Raw genomic sequence first — 23,939 nt, 5'->3', positions numbered from 1 at the left:
CACAACACAGAGTGTTCAGACATTTCGCTATTCATTGCAAATGAATTCGACCTTTATTTATATTGACACTTGTGAACCAAAGAAAAATTTTAAAAAGTAAACATTCTTTATGTACATATACCTTATACTGAAAGAGCAATATTCATATTCGTCTTCCCACTAAGAAAATTATTGTTAAATATTTCCTTCATGTTGCAAATATTTAAAATATTACTCATCTATTGCACAAGCTTTAAGTAAACTGACTTCTTTTCAAACAAATCAAAGTACCAGATCTGACAATACAGTGAATGTGTCCTGTTTCTCTATCTGTCAAACGTCTTCTCCATTTGAGTAATTGTCAAATTCCTGCAGAACAAGAAGGAGTTGAATGCCACCCAGTTTTGAGCGCCGCTTAGTCACTTACACATGATTGTTTTCCAGCAAGATAGACCATTTCACCAATTTACAGGAAGAAGGTGTTAGGATTGAGAATGCTGGTGAAGAAAAAAATGCAGCAAATTGGGTCTAAGTCCTGGTGAAAGAGGCGATGCCAGCTCTTCTCAAGCAATCTTTGACAGAGTCCAAGTCCCCTTGTTTATGTTTCCTCACAGTGGAGCAGCCAAGCATCAAGGCAACTGGGAGAAAGGTGACAAGAGGAGGTTGGGACGCGTTCACCAATGGCTCAACACTCATGGGTGGAATGAAAAGCAGCAACTACAGTTTGTCTAAAGCTGTGCATGAACGACAACAGGAGATTCATTACCCAAGTCGAGATCAACAAGATTAGGAGGAGTAACCCAAGGGTCGGTCAGTGTTTTCCATTCTGTTATAAGGCCTCAGCAAAGGTCCATTCATACAAAGAGAAAAAGCTGGAAATACTTGCTCATTAGAGTGGATCAGAATGAAGTTGCAAAACAAGATGTTCTCCAGTCCCTCCCCCATCTCCCTCCTCTTCCTCCCCTCTCAATCCTGTGCCTTTTCCTGCTTCCCAATGAAGAAGAGTTTGGGAGAAGGGATTTAGGAGACTCAACACATGAGAGCCAAACTTTGGAATTTCAAACCACAGTTCCCAGAAAGCATGAATCAGAGTAAAACACAGACATTACACAGAAGAAACAGAAGCTGCTTTAGGAGAGATGAAATAATGAGATTATGTCTGCATTGCAGGTTTGTGTGAGGCTTGGTTAAATGTCAGGGGAAAGTGGTGAATGATGTTGGATTCAAAGGCATTGTTGCATTTCTACAAATATACCTTTATGAACTCTGTCTCCCTTCCACCCATCTTCCTTCATATGGATCATGCATTTATTAAATGTGATGTTACATGTATCCAAACCAAAATTTGCAACAATGAGCATTTCAGTTTCAAAGTCACTGGATGTATGGTTTGTAGAGAAAATATATTATCAAGCTGAAACAAATTACAAATGTTTTAGCCCTAATCTCTCCCTCCTTCCTCAAGGACTATGAACTCTGATAACTGCAGGACCCTAAAGTGTTTCTCTGAATGAATCCATTCCTGACTTCTAATATCCCAAGTTAGATGGCGGACTCACACCCTGGAAAGGATTTTAGACTTTGGATTTGATCAGTGGAGTGGAAACTTCTTTCTATGCTTTCTACCTGTGCATTTACAAAATGGGTTAATCAGGTAGAGAGACTGGTATAATTCAACTCAGCCTTAATTTCAGCATACAGTCTAAACACTGAGCAACACACTACTGTATCACAGCTCTGGCCTGCAGAACAAATGCCGGATCCCAATGATTTGGGATGCTCACCCATTATCATTTCGCTTCAAAATTTAGCCATTTGCTTAAATGAATGGACATTTTATTCACAACCACATGCAACTGTATTTGATTTAATCCTCAAGCAAGCATAGGAAATTGAAGCAGGTAGAGGCCATGAAACCCCTTGATCCTGTTCCACACCATTCCATTAAATCATGGCTGATTTCCATTTGGATGAGATTTTCCAGCACTGTTTTCACACCCTTTGATAACGTTCGCATCTGGAAATCTATCAACCTCTGTCTTGAGCATATTCAACTATTAACTCTGCATGGCCTGATGTAAAATGAGTCAGATAGTGTCCACATTCTTGAAGTTAGCTTTCAGCAGCTGTGCACTCGATTTCTCCTGAGCAGACCAGTCACCTGTCGAGTGCTGCTGTGGTCACATCTTTTTTTTTGTATGAAAACAATTACAAGGACAGAACTAAAAAAAATAGTTGTGATTCTCTATTAGGTGGTGATCTCTAGTGTTAGAATTTGAAAGGGACTAGATGCACGAACATGGTTAAAACTCCTACGTCCTGAAAAAGCAAACAAGTCTTGTGTTTACTGGGCAGAAGAAGTTGATCACGGGGGGATGATAGTTCATGGCAGATTTTCTCCCTCGATTATACAGCTTTTTCTATGTTCTGGAAAGGAAAGAAACAAGAATTTTGTTTATATTTGAAATATTGGTAATGCTTTATAGATAGTCTCTGGGTGGGGGGAGGTATGTGGTGTAGGAAGGCGTATTGGAATTAAGAAATGTAGCTTATCAGGTGTATATTTCTGGTTGTCCTTCGAGAGGAAAGATATTATTAAATTGGAAAAGATGCAGAAAAGACTTGCAAGGATGTTATTGGGACTAGAGTGCTTGAGTTATAAGGAGAGGCTGAATAGGCTGGGACTTTTTTCACCAGACTGTAAGAGACTGAGGGGTGACCTTGTAGAGATTTATAAAATCATGAGGGGCCTAGACGTGGGTGGCACAGTGGCTCAGTGGTTAGCACTGCTGCCTCACAGCGTCAGGGACTCAGCTTTGATTCCACTCTCCAGCAACTGCCTGTGTGGAGTTTGTACATTCTCCCCGTGTCTGCGTGAGTTTCCTCTGGGTCCTCTGGTTTTCATCCCACAGTCAAAAGCTGTGTAAGTTAGGGTGGGATTGGCCATGGAAAATTGCTCATAGACTCCAGGGATGTGCAGGCTAGGTCAATTGGCCATGGGAAATGTAGGGTTACAGGGCTAGAGTGGGTTTGGGTGGATGCTCTTCAGTGGGGTAGGGTGGGGTGGAATTCATAGGCTGAATGCCTTGTGTCTACACTGTAGGGACTTATAAGGTGAATTGCAAGAGAATGGAAGGTCATAGATACATTAGGAAGGCACTCTAGGATTTTGACCCAGTGATGGTGGTACATTTCCAAGTCAGAATGCTGAGTGGCTTGGAGTGGAACCTGCAGGGAATGGTATTCCCATGTATCTTCTGCCCTTGTCCTTCTCGATCAAAGTGGTCATGAGTTTGGAAAGTGCCATTTAAGAAGCCTTAGAATTTCTGCAGCATGTCTTATAGATGGTACACACTGCGTCAGTGGTGGAGGGAATGAAGGTTGAAGATGTTCGAGTGGCTGTCAAACTTTCAATGTTGCTGGAGCTGCATTCATCCAGGCAAGTGGAAGGTATTCTGTCACACCCTGACCTGTGACTCGAAAGTGATGGAAATGCTCTGGGGAGGCCAGTTACTTTCTCCAGTGTTCCCAGTCTCTGACCTGTTTATATCAACAGTTTTTATACGGCTGGTATAATTCAGTTTCTGCCTAACAGTTATCGCCTGGCTTGATAGCAACTATCTTGTATTATATAGTTCCTTGCATTATATAGATGTTGGGGTCGTGTGGTCAAAGATTTTTGTTAGATCCAAAGATGAAGAGGGAGAGGGAGAAAAGTCCACCTAAACCCATGTTTGCCAACAGTGGAACCATTAAAATCAGCGATGCACAATTGAGCAGGGTTTGAAGATTGCAGGAACTCTGAGGGGTTTGCGGCTTTGTGTACTTACTTCCAATGGCAAGCTCTGATTCATCTTATCATCATCACAGTAAGTCTGGTTATAAAAGCTAGTCTCGTACATGTCCTCTTCATTATTGCTGGCATTCAACAAGAAGACCTTGCTCATCCTGGTTGGAGCGAAAAGGCTCATGACTACAATGGTCACTCCAATAATCAAACAGAGCAAAGCTGCAACAACGGAAAGACAAAAGAAAAGATCAAGTATCTCCAACATTCGGAGCTTCATGTCTTTAAAAGACCCCTATGGAGTTCAACCATTTGCTGTCCTCGAAATCTGCAACTTCTACTAGCTATGAGGATAAGAGCAGCAGATACGGGATCACCATCACCTGCAAGCTGCCTTCCAAACCCTGACTTGGTTTCCTTACTGTCACTGGGTCAAAACCCTGGTGCCCTCTCCCTAGCAGCACTGTGGGGGTAGTGGTTCAAGGTGGCAGCTCCCTTCCATTTTATCCAGGGCCTTGAAGAATAGGCAACAAATGCTGGCCATGCCAGTGATGCCCACATGCTGTGAATGAATATTTCAAAATAAAAACGAAATTGCAACCTCCCCATCCCCTGCCACCCCATTTATCCTTCTCTACAGTACAGCCATCCCCTGAACCGATTGCAGATTACCTAATAGTGCAGGGGACAGAATGTGTTCAAGTTGGGAGCTTATTCCAGGTAGAAGTCACAATCTGAAGTTAGATATCTGTAGGTGGTTCTTTTCTCAGGGAACACTGGAATCTGGAATAGCTCTTACAGTCGGCTGCGACTCACTGAGTTGCTCCAGGTATAAGCCTTAGAACTGTTGCTTCCAAGTGGAGCACAGGCGACCGTGTACAATGGGTATTTATGTTGTGAGATCATACAGGATTTCAGCAAACACCTGGTCTGATTCCAATCACTTCTAGAGGCTGAAGAGGGATCAGATTCCTCCAATTCCCATTCCTCAATGGCCTGGATCATTAGCTCGAGTATTACTTCTTCCAGAGATCACATACAATCATAGAATCCATTAGTGTTGAGGCAGACTATTCTGCCCATCGAGTCCTCACCAACCCTCCAAAGAGCATCCTACCCTGACGCACTCCCTTACCCTATTACACTGCATTTCCCATGGCTAATCCACCTAATCTGCACATCCCTGGGCACCATGGGGAAATTTTCCATGGCCAATCCACCTAACCTGCACATCCCTGGACACCATGGGGCAATTTCCCATGGCCAATCCACCTAACCTGCATGCCTTTGAACTGTGGGAGGAAACCCACGTAGACACAGGAAGAACGTACAAACTCCACACAGACAGTCAGTCACCTGAGGCTGAAATAGAACCCGGGTCCCTAGCACTGTGAGGCAGCTGAGCATGCACATCCACACACAAGAGGAGATTAAACTACACTCGGGACAATGGCTCAGTTGTGCCTGCTCCATCTGTTCATCCTCCTCTTCTGCCCTATACCCTTACTCCCCACCCTTTACCTTGGCTTTGCTCTGATTTACAAAACACCAGGTCTGATAACAGGTGGCCTGAAACATTAACTGCTTTTCATTCCAGAGATACCATCTGATCTGTTGAATGTTTCCAGTATATTGTTTGAATTTACTTTGGGTAACATGCACATATATGGGGATTGGAAGTCACTGCGCCACAAGTGTAGGTCATATAGATGTTTCATGGAGTTAGCAAGTTTATGAGCAATGGAAAGAATAGCCAATCAAACCTTTGGATTCATCTGCTCTCCAAAGGACTGTGTTGCAACATACACCTTTTACCACAATGTTACTATGTAACTAATAGTGTCAGATGATTAATGTTGCATGAGTTATTAGTTTTTCCACTGAATTAGTCTACAGTAGAATTAAATGGATTGACATCCTTTTGGATCCCCTTCCAACCCCATCCCTAGGAATGGCTGTGCCTTGACACTTACCCGTTGCTAAAGTTAGCCAAAAGGATGGCCCAAGGGAACTCTGTAATTTCATATCATCAAACTGCATGACGCAGAGTGGAGCATGTCTTGTGGTACCAAATGAGATCAGTGAGAAAATCATGAAGAAGCCGGTTACTAGGATCATGTACCCTCCATATAAAAAGACCATTAGCCACAGAAGGATATTGGAAAGCATCCAAGCACACAGGGCCACCCTGGAAAGGAAGAAAAACATTTATAAAAACTCTTCCACAACCTTTTAAATCATTGTGCAGATGGGGCTGAGAGCTTAAAATGGTGATGATTGTTTGCATCAACTAGATTTCCATTCCCAAGTACAGAAGATTTACGGGTGATCTAATCATTGCATTTCAAATGATAGAAGGATACAATATAATAAACACAGAGAAAAGATTTCCTTTGGTGGAAATGATAGATCAAGGGACAGAACCTGGTAAGAGCTAAGACGTTCAGTGGTGAAATCAGGAAGCACATCTTCAGATATAGGTGGCATGCTGCCTCACAGTGCCAGGGACCCAGGTTCGAATCCAGCCTCGGATGACTGTCTATGTGGAGTTGACACATTCTCCCTGTGTCTGTGTGGGCTTCCTCCCACAGTCCAAAAATGTGCAGGTTATGTGGATTGACCATTGGAAAAATAGGGTCGTAGGTCTGGTTGGGATGCTCTTTGGAGGTTCGGTGTGGACTCAATGGTCTGATCTTACACCATAGGGAGGCTATAATTCAAAAGGATGGTGAAAATTAGGAGTGCCTTCCTCAAAAGAGTATATATGTTGCGGAAGAAGTGAAGCCTTTATTACTGAGATTTTGTTTTTAAGGATATGATATGACAAGGAAACAAGGTGGTTAAATGGGTTGAGGTACAGATCAAAACTGACCCAAATGAAGGGCAGAGGAGGCTCAAGGGGCTGAATGGCCTCTGCCATTCTCTAGTTCCTACGGGCACAAGAGTGTTGAGTTCTTCAAAGTAAACAGTAGAAAACATCCATCTCTCTAGCAGCGGACAAAACAACTAAGCACAAGATGTGAATTTGTAAAGCTCCACACTGTATTGAAATCATCTCCTAGTGTTTCCCTCAGAAGGGCTGATTTCCTGGTCAGGTGTTCCTAGTGAGTGACAGTATTTTCCAGGAGCATAAACCCAAAGTCAAAGACTTGGACGGCCTGGTCATAGCAACAAATTGACAGACCATCGGGGAGTAGTAGATCACTTCTCTCTGTGACTGCAGTGTACATGGCATTTGGTTTTAGCACACAACCAACAGTCAGAGTTAAACTTGCAGAGTCATCAGGAGAATTTTTATAATTCATATCCAATCTAAGAAAGTAACAAAAACTTATTTGAAGGGCACAGTCAACAGGCAACATGTCCAACCCCACAACAAGACTGGTTGGGAAGGCCTTTGTTTGGCAAAATTATGAACTGATGGAATGATGTTCTGTTTTGTCACCTTGACACTTTTGTGCTAAGTTCAACTGGCTGCTGGACTAGACACCAATATAACCCATCGCAACTCCATCACTAAGTTAGCCAACATGGTTTTGACAACTGAGTCTTCAGAAGACAAGGCTAAGCCTTAAAATGTAGTCGTAGCCTTGGACACTATGTGACAGCATTTCACTCTTAACACACTAACTGTTTGTTCTATAAACTCACCACATTGTGGCAGAGGCATACTGTCCAGAGACCCTGTACTGCGAATACACACCACATGGGCTGGCATGAGTAAACTTCTCTGCTACGTACAGAATTGGGTTCGGAAGGCCCCTCTCTAGCCCTTTGCGATACTGGTTGTCATAGTTCAGTCCAAACTGCCAAAGAAACTCTTCGTTGTAGTTGATGATTTCATTTAGTTGAGTCTCGGGGAGTCCTGCAGAGACATTATGGCTTATTAGCTCTCATTAGCATTTTCTTCCTTACATTAAGAGTTCTGACATGCAATTAAGTGGTATGGGTTATTTAATGGTCCAGTACATGAGCCAGAGCATAAACCTATTGATCGCTTTAGACATTGCAAAGCTTGTTCTTCTTTATGGATATTTTTAACCAGCCCCTTTAGATGTTATGATACGCCTCTGGAGCAGGTGGGACTTGAACCAGACAATCTTGTTCAGAGATAGGGACAATACTATTGCATCATCAGATCCCTAGATCTATCCTTCATTCATATACAACTCTTGGAATGTGCCTGATTACGGAACAAGTTTATGATTGAGAGACTGGGAGATTGAGAGATTGGAAAGGAAAGGGTCGGGGAATAAGGAACCTCTGTGGATCAGCTCAAAAGGAAACTGAAGGCCAAATATTTTAAAATGCATTTGTCCCTGGGCTGCATTGCCAAGGCTGTATTTATTACCATCACTCATTTTCTCAAGGTTCCCAAATTAAGTATATTCAAAGCTGCGATAGACAGACAGATTTTTAATCCGTAAGGGAATCAAGGGTTGTGGGGAAAAGGCAGGAAAGTGGAGTCGAGGTTTATCGGACCAGCCATGCTCTCATTGAATGGTGGAGCAGACTCAATGGGCTGAATGGCCTACTTCTCCTCTTACAAGGCTTTATAAGGTGACATTTTGCTGTTTACCTTTGTTTCTGTGACAGAGGAGCTTGCTCGACCATGTCAGAGAGCATCAAGAGTCACCATGTGGTGTGGGATTGCAATTGCATATTGGCAGGCTGTGTAAGATTAGTTTTCTTTTCCATGTTAGATTCTTACAACCATCTTCCAGCTTCTGCAACCAATCTTCTCTTGCCTTTGCATCAGTCCACAAAATTGGATCTTTTGAATTCACCATCACAGCCTTCCACAGCAGGATTTCAGTTCACGGTCCAACCCCACAGCCATTGCACTATCACACACACAACAATACAGGGGCCGGGAGGGGGGGGGGGGGGGGGACGGGACAGGGGGAATAAACAAAACTCTACCTTTCAGAGTTACATTTACTCCTTTTAACCCAATGTGAATCCCAACTTCTGCTTTGACATTCTCCTTGCTGAAGGATTTGTACGTTGTATTCACTGTGACATAGCCTCTCTCCCAGTCATTGGTGAAATTGACAGCTGAAAGAGAAATACAAAGGAAATTATTTGGCTTGCTCTCCATCAAAATGGGAAGAAATACTTTGCTGATCCTTGTCTTCAAAGTGCATTCAACAACCCGAATCACAGCCATAAGCGACCTAAACATAGAACATAGAACAGTACAGCACAGAACAGGCCCTTCAACCCACGATGTTGTGCCGACCACTGATCCTCATGTATGCACCCTCAAATTTCTGTGACCATATGCATGTCCAGTAGTCTCTTAAATGCCCCCAATGACCTTGCTTCCACAACTGCTGCTGGCAACGCATTCCATGCTCTCACAACTCTCTGTGTAAAGAACCAGCCTCTGACATCCCCTCTATACTTTCCTCCAACCAACTTAAAACTATGACCCCTCGTGTTAGTCATTTCTGCCCTGGGAAATAGTCTCTAGCTATCGACTCTATCTATGCCTCTCATTATCTTGTATACCTCAATTAGGTCCCCACTCCTCCTCCTTTTCTCAAATGAAAAAAGTCTGAGCTCAGTCAACCTCTCTTCATAAGATAAGCCCTCCAGTCCAGGCAGCATCCTGGTAAACCTCCTCTGAACCCGCTCCAAAGCATCCACATCTTTCCTATAATAGGGCGACCAGAACTGGACGCAGTATTCCAATGCGGTCTAACCAAAGTTTTATAGAGCTGCAACAAGATCTCACGACTCTTAAACTCAATCCCCCTGTTAATGAAAGCCAAAACACCATATGCTTTCTTAACAACCCTGTCATTTGGGTGGCCATTTTAAAGGAGCTATGTACCTGCACACCAAGATCCCTCTGTTCCTCCACACTGCCAAGAATCCTATCCTTAATCCTGTACTCAGCTTTCAAATTCGACCTTCCAAAATGCACCACTTCGCATTTATCCAGGTTGAACTCCATCTGTCATCTCTCAGCCCATCTCTGCCTCCTGTCAATGTCCCGCTGCAGCCTACAACAGCCCTCTATACTGTCAACGACACCTCCAACCTTTGTGTCGTCTGCAAACTTGCTGACCCATCCTTCAATCCCCTCATCCAAGTCATTAATAAAAATTACAAACAGTAGAGGCCCAAGGACAGAGCCCTGTGGAACACCACTCACCACAGACCTCCCGGCAGAACATTTTCCTTCTACTACCACTCGCTGTCTTCTGTTGGCCAGCCAATTCTGTATCCAGACAGCTAAGTTCCCCTGAATCCCATTCCTCCTGACCTTCTGAATGAGCCTACCATGGGGAACCTTATCAAATGCCTTGCTGAAGTCAATATACACCACATCCACAGCTCGACCCTCATCAACTTTTCTAGTCACATCCTCAAAGAACTCGATAAGGATTGTGAGGCATGACCTGCCCCTCACAAAGCCGTGTTGATGGCATTTAATCAAGCCATGCTCTTCCATGGTCATAAATCCTATCCCTCAGGATCCTTTCTAACACCTTGCAGACGACAGACATGAGACTTACTGGTCTGTAATTGCCGGGGATTTCCCTATTTCCTTTCTTGAAGAGAGGAATTACATTTGCCTCTCTCCAGTCCTCAGGTATGACTCTGGTGGAGAGCGAGAATGCAAAGATCTTCGCAAGTGGCGAAGCAATTGCATTTCTCATTTCCCAAAGCAGCTGAGGACAAATCTGGTCTGGGCCTGGCGACTTGTCAATCTTAATGTTTGACAAAATTTTCAGCACAACAGCTTCCTCTATCTCTATCCATTTCAGCATGCACACCTGCTCTTCAAAGGTTTCATTCACTACAAAGTTCATTTCTTTCATAAAGACAGAAGCAATAAACTCATTTAGGGCTTCCCCTACCTCCTCAGACGCCACACACAAATTCCCTATGCTATCCCTGATCGGCCCTACTCTTTCTTTGACCATTCTCTTATTCCTCACATAAGTGTAAAATGCCTTTGTGTTCTCCCTGATCCATTCTGCCAAGCCTTTCTCATGCCCCCTCCTGGCTCTCCTCAGACCATTTTTGAGCTCCTTCCTCACCTGCCTATAATCCTCTAGAGCTGAGCTTGACCCTAGCTTCCTCCACCTTATGTAAGCTACCTTTTTCCTTTTGACGAGAAGCTCCACCGCTCTCGTCATCCAAGGTTTCTTTATCTTACCACTTCTTGTCTGTCTCAGAGGGACATATTTATTCATCACTTGCAACAACTGTTCCTTAAACAGTCTCCACATGTCTGTAGTGCCTTTACCATGGAACAAATGCTCCCAATCCATGCTTCCTAACTCATGTCTAATCGCATCATAGTTTCCTCTTCCCCAATTAAATATCCTCCCATTTTGCCTAATCCTCTCCTTCTCCATAGCTATGTAGAATGTGAGGCAGTTGTGGTCACTATCACCAAAATGCTCTCCCACCACAAGATCTGATTCCTGCCCTGGCTTGTTTCCGAGCACCAAGTCTAGAATGGCCTCTCCCCTCGTCAGCCTGTCAACGTATTGAGTTAGGAAACCCTCCTGAACACACCTTACAAAAACAGCTCCATTCAAATCTTCTGCTTGAAGGAGGTTCCAATCAATATTGGGAAAGTTAAAGTCACCCATTACAACAACCCCACTACGTCCACACTTTTCCAAAATCTGCCGACCTATGCTTTCTTCCATCTCCCTGCTGCTATTGGGGGGCCTGTGGCAAACCCTCAACGAGGTGACTGCTCCCTTGCTGTTCCTAATTTCCACCCATACTGACTTGGTAGGCAGATCTTTCTCGACAATGGAAGCTTCTGTAGCTGTGATACCCTCTCTGATTAGTAGTGCTACACCCCCTCCTCTTTTTCCCCCCTCCCTATTCTTTTTAAATGCTCTAAACCCTGGAACATCCAGCAACCATTCCTGCCCCTGAGAAACCCATATCTCTGTTATGGCCACAACATCATAGCACCAGGTACTGATCCATGCTCTAAGTTCATCACTTTTATTCCTGATACTCCTTGCGATAAAGCAAACACACTTTAACTGATCCCTTGGTTCCTTCCCAGGAAAGCTTCCTATTTTCTTACTTCCCCAGCAGCATTTCTCCTGTAACTTTGAATTGCCTTCTATAATTTTCAATGTTATTTAATTTTCAAGTTTTTGCAACTTTTTTTCTATTTATTCACAGGATGAGGGTGTTGTTGGCTAGGCCAGCATTTATTGCCCATCCTTAATTGCCCAGAGGGCAGTTAAGAGTCAACCAACTAGAATCACATGAAGGCCAGACCAGCTGAGAAGCCACACAACACCAGGTTATGCGCCAACAGGTTCATTTAAAGCCACAAGTTTTTGGAGCACTGCCCCTTCATCAGGTGAAGTCTGATGAAGGAGCAGCATTCCGAAAGCCTGCAATTTTAAATAAATCTGTTGGACTATAATCTGTCGTTGTGCGACTTCTGACTTTATCCACTCCACATTATGATCAAGTCAGGATGGCGGTTTCCTTCCCTAAAGGACATTAGTGAACCTGTGATGGGTTTTTCCAACAATGGACAACAGCTTCCTGGTCATCATTAGACTCTTAATTCCAGATTTGTTTTTGAATTCAAACCTCACCATCTGTATCACGATAGGTTTCAACCCTGGGTCCCCAGACCATTACCTGGGTCTCTGGATTAATAGTCTAGCAATAATTCTACTAGGTCAACACCTCTTTATGGCTAATGTGCCATTTATCGATGTCAAATTTGTACTGATGTTTTATACTATTAAAATTATTGTTGCTGACAAAAGCCTATTTGTAAACAAGTGATCCTAGAATTAAACTTTACTCAGTATAATATTTAATTACAAATTGAAATATCATAAGCATATACCTCCTATCTTGATGATATCTAGTTTTGGTAGTTTTGCTCAAGTAAAAAACTATTAATAGCCCTTTGCACTTTTAAACATATTCAGGTTGTGAAATTGCTTTGTATCTAAATATTATAGTTCACAAAGGGGCCAATTGCCCCATTACCTTGTTCCGCTGCTTTAGCTTTTTAAAGGTTTCACTCATGGTCTGCATTTGGCTTTTGTACGCCAGACAAAGAATAACTACATTTCCAGGTTGAGTGGGCAACTCCCTAATATCTACTGTTCCTGACCAGATACCAACATCCTGAAACTCCTGGGCTTGGGAGAGACAGAGAAGGATGGCATTCTGTTGGATTCTGAGGCAATTGGTTTCCCTCCTGAAATAACTGCACGGAGGCCAGTATCCAATCACCAAGTCTCCCTTTATTTACACTTGCACTGTACATGGACTCTGCCCAGCAGGCTCAGTGCAAGGGTGAAGAGACTCTCTAATTCTCCTGTTTATATCTGTCAGCCAGGCCTCCTGATTAGCCCAGGGTAACAACTCCAGTCATGACCCTCATACCAATCACTACACCTACCCTTCTTTTTTAAAATCACAATAGGAAATGTCTTGTGCCTGCATCCAGCACCCCATCTCTGTCTGTTCTGATTTAATGAGGCAAGATGAACTTAGATTAACCTCGCACTACCCCCTTTACTGTAGTTGGATGATTACTGAATTCAATTGTAGATCAAACAATTCTACAATAACCACTTTAAAATACTGGTTATTGGAAAAAAGGCTTGGCATCCACTCTGAGGCACCATTCACCTTCACATTCCTAAGCAGAGTAAATACACATGAGGATCAGTAGTAATCACAGGACCCACTCTTTTGTGTAGATTAGATTCTATAGTGTGGAAACAGGCCATTTGGCCCAACAAGTCCATGCTGCCCTCCAAAGAGTAACCCACCCAGACCCATTTCCCTCTGACTAATGTACCTAATACCATGGGCAATTTAGCATGGCCAATTCACCTAACATGCACATCTTCAGACTGTGGGAGGAAACCCACACAGCCATGGGGAGAATGTGCACACTCCACACAGACAGTCACCCTAGGTTAGAATCTAACTTGGGTCCCTGGTGCTGTGAGGCAGCAGTGCTAACCACTGAGCCACTCTGCCGTACTGAAGACTCTAGCTCCAGAACAAGTACTTCCTATTGTACTTAACTGGCAATAAAATCCTAGTATTTCACTGTCCTTTCACTGGTCATTCCTTCTCAACATTACATTCTGGCTTGCTCCTCTCTTACCAAAGCATTATGCCGGCCAAGTTAACGTTGTACAGTTTCAACTGTTCCTTCGGTGAAATTTGTGGCCATAACTTGACTCAGAGCAGGACTGAGTGATGCAGCACATTGCTGCACTGTTGGGCTCTCCTGGAAGGTGTTTTTTTTTGGCAATGGAAAGCAGCCTTAAGAGTGGATACTGAGATACTCACCAACAATGACGGCACCGATGAAGAGACTCAGGGTAACCCTTATGAACCAGTGTAGTTTCTGGAAAATGATCAGACAGCATCCATTAGTAAAGAAAAGAGACATTGTAAGCACTGTGCCTCACCAATATTTCATCCATAAGACCATGAGATGTAGATGCAAACACAGGCCATTTGGCCCAACAAGTCCACTCTGCTTTTTAATGCCAAGGTTGAGCCATTGTCCGTTCACCATGAGGTTGCCTGGGCTATCATATGCAAGCACATTCAAATGGTACTTAAAGAAACAAACTGGTGTTACTTCTTGCATTCTATACATTCAGTGTTTCCAATTCTCAATTCCCAGCACTTTTGACTATGAAGCCAAGGAAGTTGTGATCTGGGGTTTGAGATTCATGTAAACTTATTGACTAAAGGCAGAAAAGCTTGATTTGAGAAGAGGCACAGTCACACAACATGGGTCTAACTCCAAATGAACCACGTCTGAGTAGTGTAATAAAGGAATGGCAGTGTAATACAAAGTTTTTAGGGTTGATGCAGAGAGGTGTTACTTCTTGTGGAACAGCCGAGGGACAGAGGGCAGTTTCTCAGAGTAAGGGCTCACTCAGTTAAGACAGAGATGAGAAATCATTTCTTCTATCAGAGGGTAGTAAATCTGTGGAATTCTTTGCAACAGAGCCGATAGAGGCTGGATTGTTAAGAGTATTCAAGGCTGAGACAGAGATTTCTAATCGGACAGGGAACCAAGGGTTATGGGGCAAAGGCAAGAAAGTGGAATGGAGGATTATTGGATCAGCCATGATCTCATTGAATATCAGGGCAGATTCAACGGGCTGAATGGCCTTTATCCTACATCTTACGGTCTTAAGTTTCAATCAAGTGGAATTGTCCATTAATGTTGTTAATCTATTGTAGAACTAATTTCAGGTAAGTGTGAATTTGTAGCACAAGGACATTAGGAAACATTTTCTCCCCACTTCTCTTGTGGACAATTTTAAAATGGGCAATTTTTCTTTTTATTCATTCACACCATGAGGGCTGGCATTTATTGCCCATTCCAGAGGATACAAGTCAACCACACTGCTGTGGGTCAGGAGTCACACGTAGTCTAAGGATGACAGTTTCCCATCTTCAAGGACATTAGTGAACCAGATGAGCTTTTTCAAAATTGACCATGGAATTCATGCTCATTATTAGACTCTTAATCCCAGACTTGAAGCCAGGACCCCAGAACATTAGTTGGATCTCTGGATTAACACTCTTGCTGATAATACTGCTAGGCCGTTGCCTCACCATGTGGGAGCTAGGATGCCAACTGCATTTTGAACAAAGTCCTTCATGATTTGGGATCCAAAGGGCATATTTAAGTTGGGTTTTTTTTTAGATTACTTACAGTGTGGAAACAGGCCCTTCGGTCCAACAAGTCCACACCGACCTGCCACCCACCCATTCCCCTATGTTTACCCCTTTACCTAACACTGTGGACAATTTAGCATGGCCAATTCACCTGACCTGCACATCTTTGGACTGTGGGAGGAAACCGGAGCACCCGGAGGAAACCCACGCAGACACGGGGAGAATGTGCAAACTCCACACAGTCAGTCGCCTGAGTCGGGAATTGAACCCGGGTCTCTGGCGCTGTGAGGCAGCAGTGCTAACCACTGTGCCACCGTGCCGGGTTAGGGAAGGAAAAAAATATGATGTTACATAGAAAAGTAATTCTTCAGTTGGTTGTACTCTCAGAAGATGATATTGAAAATGCAATTATGGTCTGCATTTGTGCTGGGCTGAGTGCATCTAGATACAGTCTGTTCTGATATAAGTTCTGTTCCCATGTGATTCTACATTATAAGTTCATGGAATAACAGCACCATTTAAACCAATGGGTCCAAAATCGTGTTATAGCCAATACAGGTAAGGAAAGCTTGCATTCTATAAATAATAGCCTTAATTCATCAATCACATTATAGCCAATTCGCATTGAAGAAACACACATTAATGCAGAACCAACTGTATTGGTGATGTAGAATTATATGGACAGAGGACGCCACTTGGCCCATCAAAACAGTGCAGAAAGAGCTATCCAATTAACCTTTCTCTACCCTGCTCCTTCCCATACACCAGTGAGTTTTATTTTATTGCTCTTTGAATTCTCCCTTGAAAGTTAATATCAAATCTCCTTCCAGATCATAACAACTCAAGGAGTTAAAAACATAGTTGCGCCATATTTTATCTTAATTCTGCTTACCAAACTTGCTGCTGAGAGATTAAATTTCTCTTTGCTTAATCTATCAAAGTTTCTCCATTTTCAGCATTTCTAATATAACTTCTGGAAACCTTCTCTGCTCCAAAAACTCATTTATGAACCCACCTAAACACATTTATTGAAACCATTTTTATTATTATACATTTTCTGGTGATTGCAATGCTCTAAAGTTAAACTGCAGGTAAAACAAGTACTTACTTCTATCCCACGAATGCCTATCAATATGACAAGAAAGGCCGCTAGGAAGACCAAAAAGATAATGATGACCACAATTTGGATGGTGTTGAGCACCACTGGTGTCCTGGATGTTGGATAGAAGGGGAAAATGCCATCATAAAAAGTCATCTCTGTTGTCCTTTGTGTAGACCTGAAAATAAAAGTTGAAAATGTTACAGTTTGGAGTGTACCCAGAGTGAAACAGCTAAAAGAAATTACCTTGATTAGGAATGCTATTACTTGGAGCCATCTTACAGAGGAATATGGGACAAGCTAATATTCGATGGATTATGCCAGGAAGCATAATGGAATTTCTCTCAATGATATAATTGAAAAACATCGTAAAACTGAAGTATGTAAGAGTCAAACACATTTTGAAAAGGAATCAAACTTGTGGATTGGTAGTGCAGACTTGCATTTTCAGTGCAAAGCTTGTCCAATCAGAATCAACCCGTTTGATTTAAAGTTTAGACAAAACCTTGCAGCTAATTATCAATCATCACAAATGGTGCCTTCTTGATGACAATGCCTCTGTCAATCAGTCAAATGTGTCAAACAGTTGGCACTCTCCTGTCATAGAGAATAATTAAGGTTCAGCATCATTCAGAGGGAAATGGGACTGGATGGGTCACTATTTGGAGGGTCGGTGTGGATTTGTTGGGCCGAAGAGTCTGTTTCCACGCTGTAGGGAATCTAATCTAATCCTTTAATTGGTATACTTATGAATTATCCTGATTAGAACAGGATGAAAGGCTTTGACAAGATGAGCGGTTTTCTTTTCCGCAATTTTCTCAAATGTGTTGAATTCTTCCATGAAACAACAGAAGGGATAACGTGGTACATGTAACTGTATCTGTATTTTCAATCAACCTTCAGAAAAGATACTGCAGGGTGTATTAATGACTAAGGTAGGGATGTGAAGTAAGGAAGCAAGAAGCAAGCTGGTTCCACAAGCAAAATTATAAAGCAAGAAGCAAAGAGTAACGATTAAGCGTGGTTACTCAGACTAGAAATAGAAAGCAGGATCAATGGTGGAACCACTGCTGCAAGCTAATTACATAAACCATTGTGCTCAGCAATCAAAGCGCAATTTTAATATTTGTGGATGACATCAAAGAGAAGCTGTACTTAATAACAAGGTGGACTGGGACAAGCTACAGGATTACAACATTAATAAACTTGCAAAGTCTGTGCATAATTGGCAAATATAGATAAGTAGGAGCTGTGGTTTTTAAAATTGCTTAATGAGATGTAGGTGTCAGTGGCATGGCCAGCCATTTGTTGCCCATCCCTAATTATCATTGACCTGAGTGGCTTACTAGGCCACTTCAGAGGGAAGTTATGAGTAAACCACATTGCTGTGGTGCTGGAAACACATGGAGGCCAGGTAATGATGACAAATTCCCTTCCCTTAAAAAGGATGCTAATGAACCAGTTCGGTTTGGACAACAATTGATTGTAGTCTTAATGTCACCATCGCTGAAATTAACTTTCAATTCCAGGATTATTAATCAAATTCAAATTCCACCACTCTTGTGGTGGGATTGAACACATACCTATAGACTTTTTAGATTACTAGCCCAGTGACATTACTACTCTTCCACCAACTCTCCCATCTTTGCTCCCTCAACATCCCCAAATATTTGACTGAAATGATAAAGGAGGCTGAAATACTCAAAATGATGTGTAGAACAGAGGAGTACAGGGATTAAAGATAAACTATTAAATGTAAGGAGTTGTGCAGCAGAGTCATATCAGATTCGAAATGTTAACTCTGTTTCTTCACAGATGCTGCCAGGCATGCTGGGTTTCTACAGCACTTTCAGTCTTTGTATTAAATGTAGTGCTACAGGTTAATAGGGACATAAAATTACTTCTAAAAAAGGCAGTGTGATTCATTTAGAATTTAAAACTGAATAAGGTATGGTAAACCTGAGTAAAGACTTGGTCAGATCAGACATGGAGTGATGACAGTCTTAACTAAATGATTATACTTTGCCAGAAAGAGTAAACAAGTTAGGATTCAATGGTCTAAAAACAATCAGAAGGATGAAGTATGGCCTGATTTAGCTTTTCAAGATTCTTTGTGATTCTAAGGAGTGTGATAATAAATCATGATGAGGTTTCCTCTGGTGGGAGTTTCCAAAACAAACACTTATTAAAAATAATAGTGAGCAATAAATCAAACAGGGAAGCCAGGAGAAACTGCTTGACAAACAAGTTTTAGACTGTGGAACTGGCTGCTACAGGAGGGAGAGAAGGAGCTGGGAAGTATGAGAGGAGGCTTGTGAGCAGCATGACCACTGATTTGTAGAATTTGGGATTGTTGGTCTTTTTCACTGCTGCAGCTTCCGTATGATTCTGTGAAGAATGACACTTAGGAATCAGGAAACAAAGTTATTTCTCAATCCAAGAAGGATATTTCTCTAGAAATGTGGAGGCCAATGAGGGTGGTGGGTGGGGGGAGCGACCTGTTAAAACTCGTGAATATAATCCAGTACGTGTAGGCAAAGGAACAGCCTTTTACAGTATCAATGCCACTGTAACTTCAGATTGTGACAATGCTAGAGAGACACACCATTTAGCTTCACTTTCAAAATTGGAAGAAACAAAACTAATTTGTTGGTCGGGTCTGTACCTGGAGAGATAAGCTCTTGTCTATGTTAATACCCACATGTGTGACTGGCTTGCTGCTCTAGCTCTCACTTTCATAATTTCTACATGACCCCAATTTTCATCGATTCCTTTATGAAGTTGGTTACATCTCACTCTCAACGCTTCTCCTCAACAGGTATCAAAAACTGAGGAAAAGTGGTAAAATAGCAAGGTCTCATATGGGTATATTTCCACTACTATTGTCTCTTTTTCAGCCTTGGAGTCTAATTCTATTTGCCTTTTGCAATAGCTGGAATTAGTCTAGATTTGAACATAAGCATAACCAATAAAACACAAACAAAAACAGACATTGCTGGAAAAGTTCAGCGCGTCTGGCAGCATCTGTGGAAAGAAATCATAGAGTTACAAAGTCATAGAGATGTACAGCATGGAAACAAACCCTTTGGTCCAACTCATCCATGCTGACCAGGTATCCTAAATTCATCTAGTCCCATTTGCTAGCATTTGGTCCATATCCCTTTAAACCCTTCTTATTCATATACCCAACCAGATCCTTTTAAATGTTGTAATTGCACCAGCCTCTACCACTTCTGAGGAAGGGTTATTCAACGTGAAACATTAACTCTGATTTCTCTCCACAGGTGCTGTCAGACCTGCTGAGCTTTCCCAGCAACTTCTGTTTTCATTTCTGATTTACAACATCAGCAGTTCTTTCAATTTTCAATGAGACACAAATTCCACACTAAACTGCAAACCCATAATGTTCATCTACCCTTCTTTAAAGTTTATAGACAATTGTGGAATGTGCAAGAACATAAGGGCAATGAGGATTAGACCATTCAGCCCATCAAGTCTGCTTTGCTATTCAATATCAGCATGGCTGATATCCCCCTCCTGGAATACTACCTAATTCAAATCTGTCTCTTCTGTTGGATTTACTGCTTTCATAAGAACTTTCCAGTTTACAGCCTGTGCAGGTTTTATCAGTACTGCAGAAATCTGAAACCCTCCCGTCCCATGCTTCCAGCCATTATGCTGACAATCCCAATCCTGCTCCCCACATTACAGTCCAATGGTTGGCATCATCCAGGATGAATTGTTTTTAATATTCAATCACATGTATGGGGGGCACAGTGGCACAGTGGTTAGCACTGTTGCCTCACAGCGCCGGAGACCTGGGTTCAATTCCCGCCTCAGGCGACTGACTGTGTGGAGTTTGCACGTTTTCCCTGTGTCTGTGTGGGTTTCCTCTGGGTGCTCTGGTTTCCTCCCACAGTCCAAAGATGTGCAGGTCAGGTGAATTGACCATGCTAAATTGCCCATAGTGTTAGGTAAGGGGTAAATGTAGAGGTATGGGTGGGTTGTGCTTCGGCGGGTCGGTGTGGACTTGTTGGGCCTGTTTCCACACTGTAATGTAATCTAATCTAGGTGTGGCTGAAAAGGACAACATATTTTGCTCATCCCAATTGTCCTCGATAAGGTGGCATTGAGCTGATGTCTTGAACTGCTTGCATTTCATCTGGTATGGGTACACTCTCAGTATCGCAGAGGTGCATACTCCTTACTCTGGTACTTCTCAATCTCTTAAGAGCCTCAATCCTACTCATACCCTGGTCTATCTACTCTGGGTGTGCACCATCCCATTTCAGAAGCTTTTGTATTCACTCTGTGATATCCTGAACCTTAGCACTCACAAAAAGAAACATTCCATTTGATCCAAACTCGTAGCAATTTTTATTTTATCTGGAGCTGTCCCACAAAGCAAGGAAGTCACTTTTCATAGCATGCAGCCTACAGTCAGTATTGCAGTGTGGAGAGGCTGTTGCTCCACACAGAATGAGAGAGACCAGGAGTCTCTCTCATTCTGAACATTGGTGCATTGGAAAGATTTGACTGCATTCTAAATGCAAATTCCAGGAGAGGGTTTCAAAAGGAGAGAACCCACAGCCTTCCCAGTGCAATACTTGTTAAGACTTTCAGAGTTGAAAAGGAAAACGAGAACAAAAAATACTCAACGATCACTTGGGCTGAGCTGTGAGAGAAAGAGCTAAAACATTTCAGCTCAACAACACTTCACATGTTCTGATGAATGGTAAATGACCTGAAACTTGAACTTCTGTTTGTTCCTCTCCAGATGCTGCCTGATGTGCTGTGTACAATGATTTATTTCAGATTTCCAGCATCTGCAATACTTTGCTTTTGTCCTTGAATTGAAAGGATCAAGCGCATTAGACCATTTGGTTATTTGTTCAGTCTTTTGCGACTTTAGATGGTTTTGTACAATGATCAATGAATGATTTTCTTAAGTTGCAAAAAAAACATGGCACGCAGGCATTGCTGGCAAAGTTAGCCATGTCCATTCCTAATTGCCCTTCTGAAAGTTGTTGTGAACCACTTTCTTGACACCCGAGTGGTTTGCTTTGCCATTTCAGTTAAGAGTCAACCAGAGTGCTGTAAGTCTGGGGCAGATGATGTAAGAACAGTAAATTTTCTTCCTTAAGATAAGGCCATTTGAGTCAACTGGAGTTTCTGATGGTTTCTTGTAATACTTTTCAATTTCCAATTTGACTTCTAACTGAGTTTAAGTTCTTGGAGGCCATGCACTGGTGCCTCTCAATGAAAATGTTACTACAGTTCTCAGGGCTTAAAGGGTTCAAGCATATGGGACAAAAGCAGGAACAAAATAATAACCTGGATGACCATATTGAATGACCATATTGAAGCTTGGGCTGAATGGTCGTTTGATCCAAATTCATAGCAATTTTTATTTTATCAGTAGCAGTCCCGCAAATCAAGGGGAAGTCACTTTTCACAGACTGTAGTCTGTGGTCAGTATTGCAGCATGGAGAGGCTGTCACTCTGAAGTTACTGCATGGTTCTAATCGACCAGGAGTCTCTCCTACTTTTGATACTCTCCGCCTCTTTCTAATCTCTATCAAACTCCCCCTGAAGTGAAGCAGCAAGGTGGCTCCGTGGTTAGCACTGTTGTCTCACATCACCAGGGACCCAGGTTCGATTCCAGCCTCGGGGCAGACTATCTGTGTGGGATTTGCACATTCTCCCCGTGTCTGCGTAGGTTTCCTCCCACAGCCCAAAGATGGGCAGGTTAGGTGAATTGGCCATGCTAAATTGCCCATAATGTTAAGTGCTATTAGACAGAGGGTGGGCTCCTCTCCGGAGGGTCGGTGTGGATTGGTTGGGCTGTTTCCACACTGTCGGGAATCTAATCTAATCATTTCACATTCACTGCTGCAGTTTCGACAGCCCTAAGCAATAGACACCCTCAACTAATAACGCGTCCTAGTTACTAATCGGGGCTGTGCTAATCTGCATTAATTTATAATACGATATAAAGCTGAAATAGAGTGGGAAATATTGGAACCAGCCATCAGCTCAGGTTCTTGTGGGGATGCACCTGCCTCTGAGCTAGGATCCCCTCGGGGGTTCAAGTCCCACCCCCTCTAGAGTTATGCCATAACATGTAAAAACCGACAGAACTGCAGACGCTGCAAATCAGAAACAAAACTATCATGTCCATTCTGGTCAACAAAAGCTGCCTAGCCTGATCTCACCCTCCTACACTCGGTCTCGCAGGTCACGTTTCTTCAGCTATTTGATGTTTTGTTAAAAAGGTGTTTTTCTTCCAGACACTGAATTCGAGATCCTTAATACACTTCTGGCTAAAAAAAGGTCAAAATCCTGTTTTCTTTCCCCTCCAATCCAGCTACTAACCTGCTTTGAAATTGACAGGTGCACTTTAGGTTTGGTACAATCAGTTGCAAGATCTATAGCTCTTGGATAAAAGTAACTTTTAGGTTTGTGAAATAGAATTCAGCAGGAAACACTGCCAGTGAGAAAAAACAATGCACTGTTTTTATTGAAAACAACTAACGCTGGAGATCACAGGATTCAGAGACAGACAGCGAGCTAACGTTTCGAATCTAAATGACTCTTCATCAGAGCTCTGTTGTTTTTTTTAAAAAAAACTGGGTCAAATGCAAGCGTAATCTTTAGATTGTTATTCAAGTATATTGTTTAACTTCCCCATTCTAATACCTGCAAACCATTTGTTCTGCTGATGTTTACAAAACCTTACTTTTTTTATAAAACAAAAACTTAGCAGCGACTGGGCGGAATAGTTTCTCACACTGGAGACAGTTTTAGATTTGTTGCTGCCAAGTCTGAAAATTACAGTCAGTCACCGCGTATAACACATTGAAAATTAAAATTAAATAGGAGCACCTCACCTGGACAAAGTAGATGAAAGTACAAAAGTTCCAACAACTCGACTTTTCGCTGGGAGCTGTCAGCAACTCACTGCAAAGAATCGACTTTGCGATTGACTCGACTGGTTTTACATTTACCCTCTCAGTGCCTCGCCCAGTTGTGACAATTATGCAAATACTGTTTTCCTGGAATAATGTGAACAATGACATGAATGCGGATGGTGCCAAAGAAAGCACAGTTTTCACAGATCATAACGCAGTCTTGCAGTGAATGGGTATATGGTTTAGTCTTTTCATCTTGACGGAAATGTGATAATGGGTCCAATTATAGCCTTCGTGCTATTGAGACAGGCAAATGATAGGGGGAGAAGGTGCATTGTTGGAGGAAGTCATTGTGGTCTTTGAAGATTAAAGTCTAAACCTCACTGGAAGCGTGTATTATCCTCAAGAGTTTAGACGGTAAGATGGTTACGTGAATCAACAATAAGCATCGATCCAAAACGCCGATTATATAATATAG

The 23,939-nt window shown here is 42.4% G+C and overlaps 1 protein-coding gene across 1 annotated transcript; it reads right to left on the bottom strand.

The window, feature by feature from the left end:
* Window positions 1-14: 14 nt before the first annotated feature.
* On the bottom strand, window positions 15-23,582 carry LOC122542492 (dual oxidase maturation factor 1-like). Its single transcript, XM_043680268.2, has 8 exons — window positions 23,441-23,582; window positions 16,560-16,728; window positions 14,099-14,156; window positions 8,690-8,824; window positions 7,418-7,631; window positions 5,740-5,954; window positions 3,810-3,988; window positions 15-2,406 (listed from the first exon to the last, which is right to left on the bottom strand). Exons 2-8 carry the CDS (start codon window positions 16,704-16,706, stop codon window positions 2,386-2,388), a joined length of 969 nt encoding a protein of 322 aa, XP_043536203.2. The 5' UTR covers window positions 16,707-16,728; window positions 23,441-23,582; the 3' UTR covers window positions 15-2,385.
* Window positions 23,583-23,939: the final 357 nt, after the last annotated feature.

The sequence above is a fragment of the Chiloscyllium plagiosum genome, unplaced genomic scaffold (genome assembly GCF_037043375.1).
Source record: "Chiloscyllium plagiosum isolate Xiang-an unplaced genomic scaffold, Cpla_swu_hap1 HiC_scaffold_42, whole genome shotgun sequence".
Taxonomy (NCBI): Eukaryota; Metazoa; Chordata; class Chondrichthyes; order Orectolobiformes; family Hemiscylliidae; genus Chiloscyllium; species Chiloscyllium plagiosum.
The sequence above is the reverse complement of the archived record's forward strand: the minus strand, read 5'-3'. Positions and strand labels throughout refer to the sequence as shown.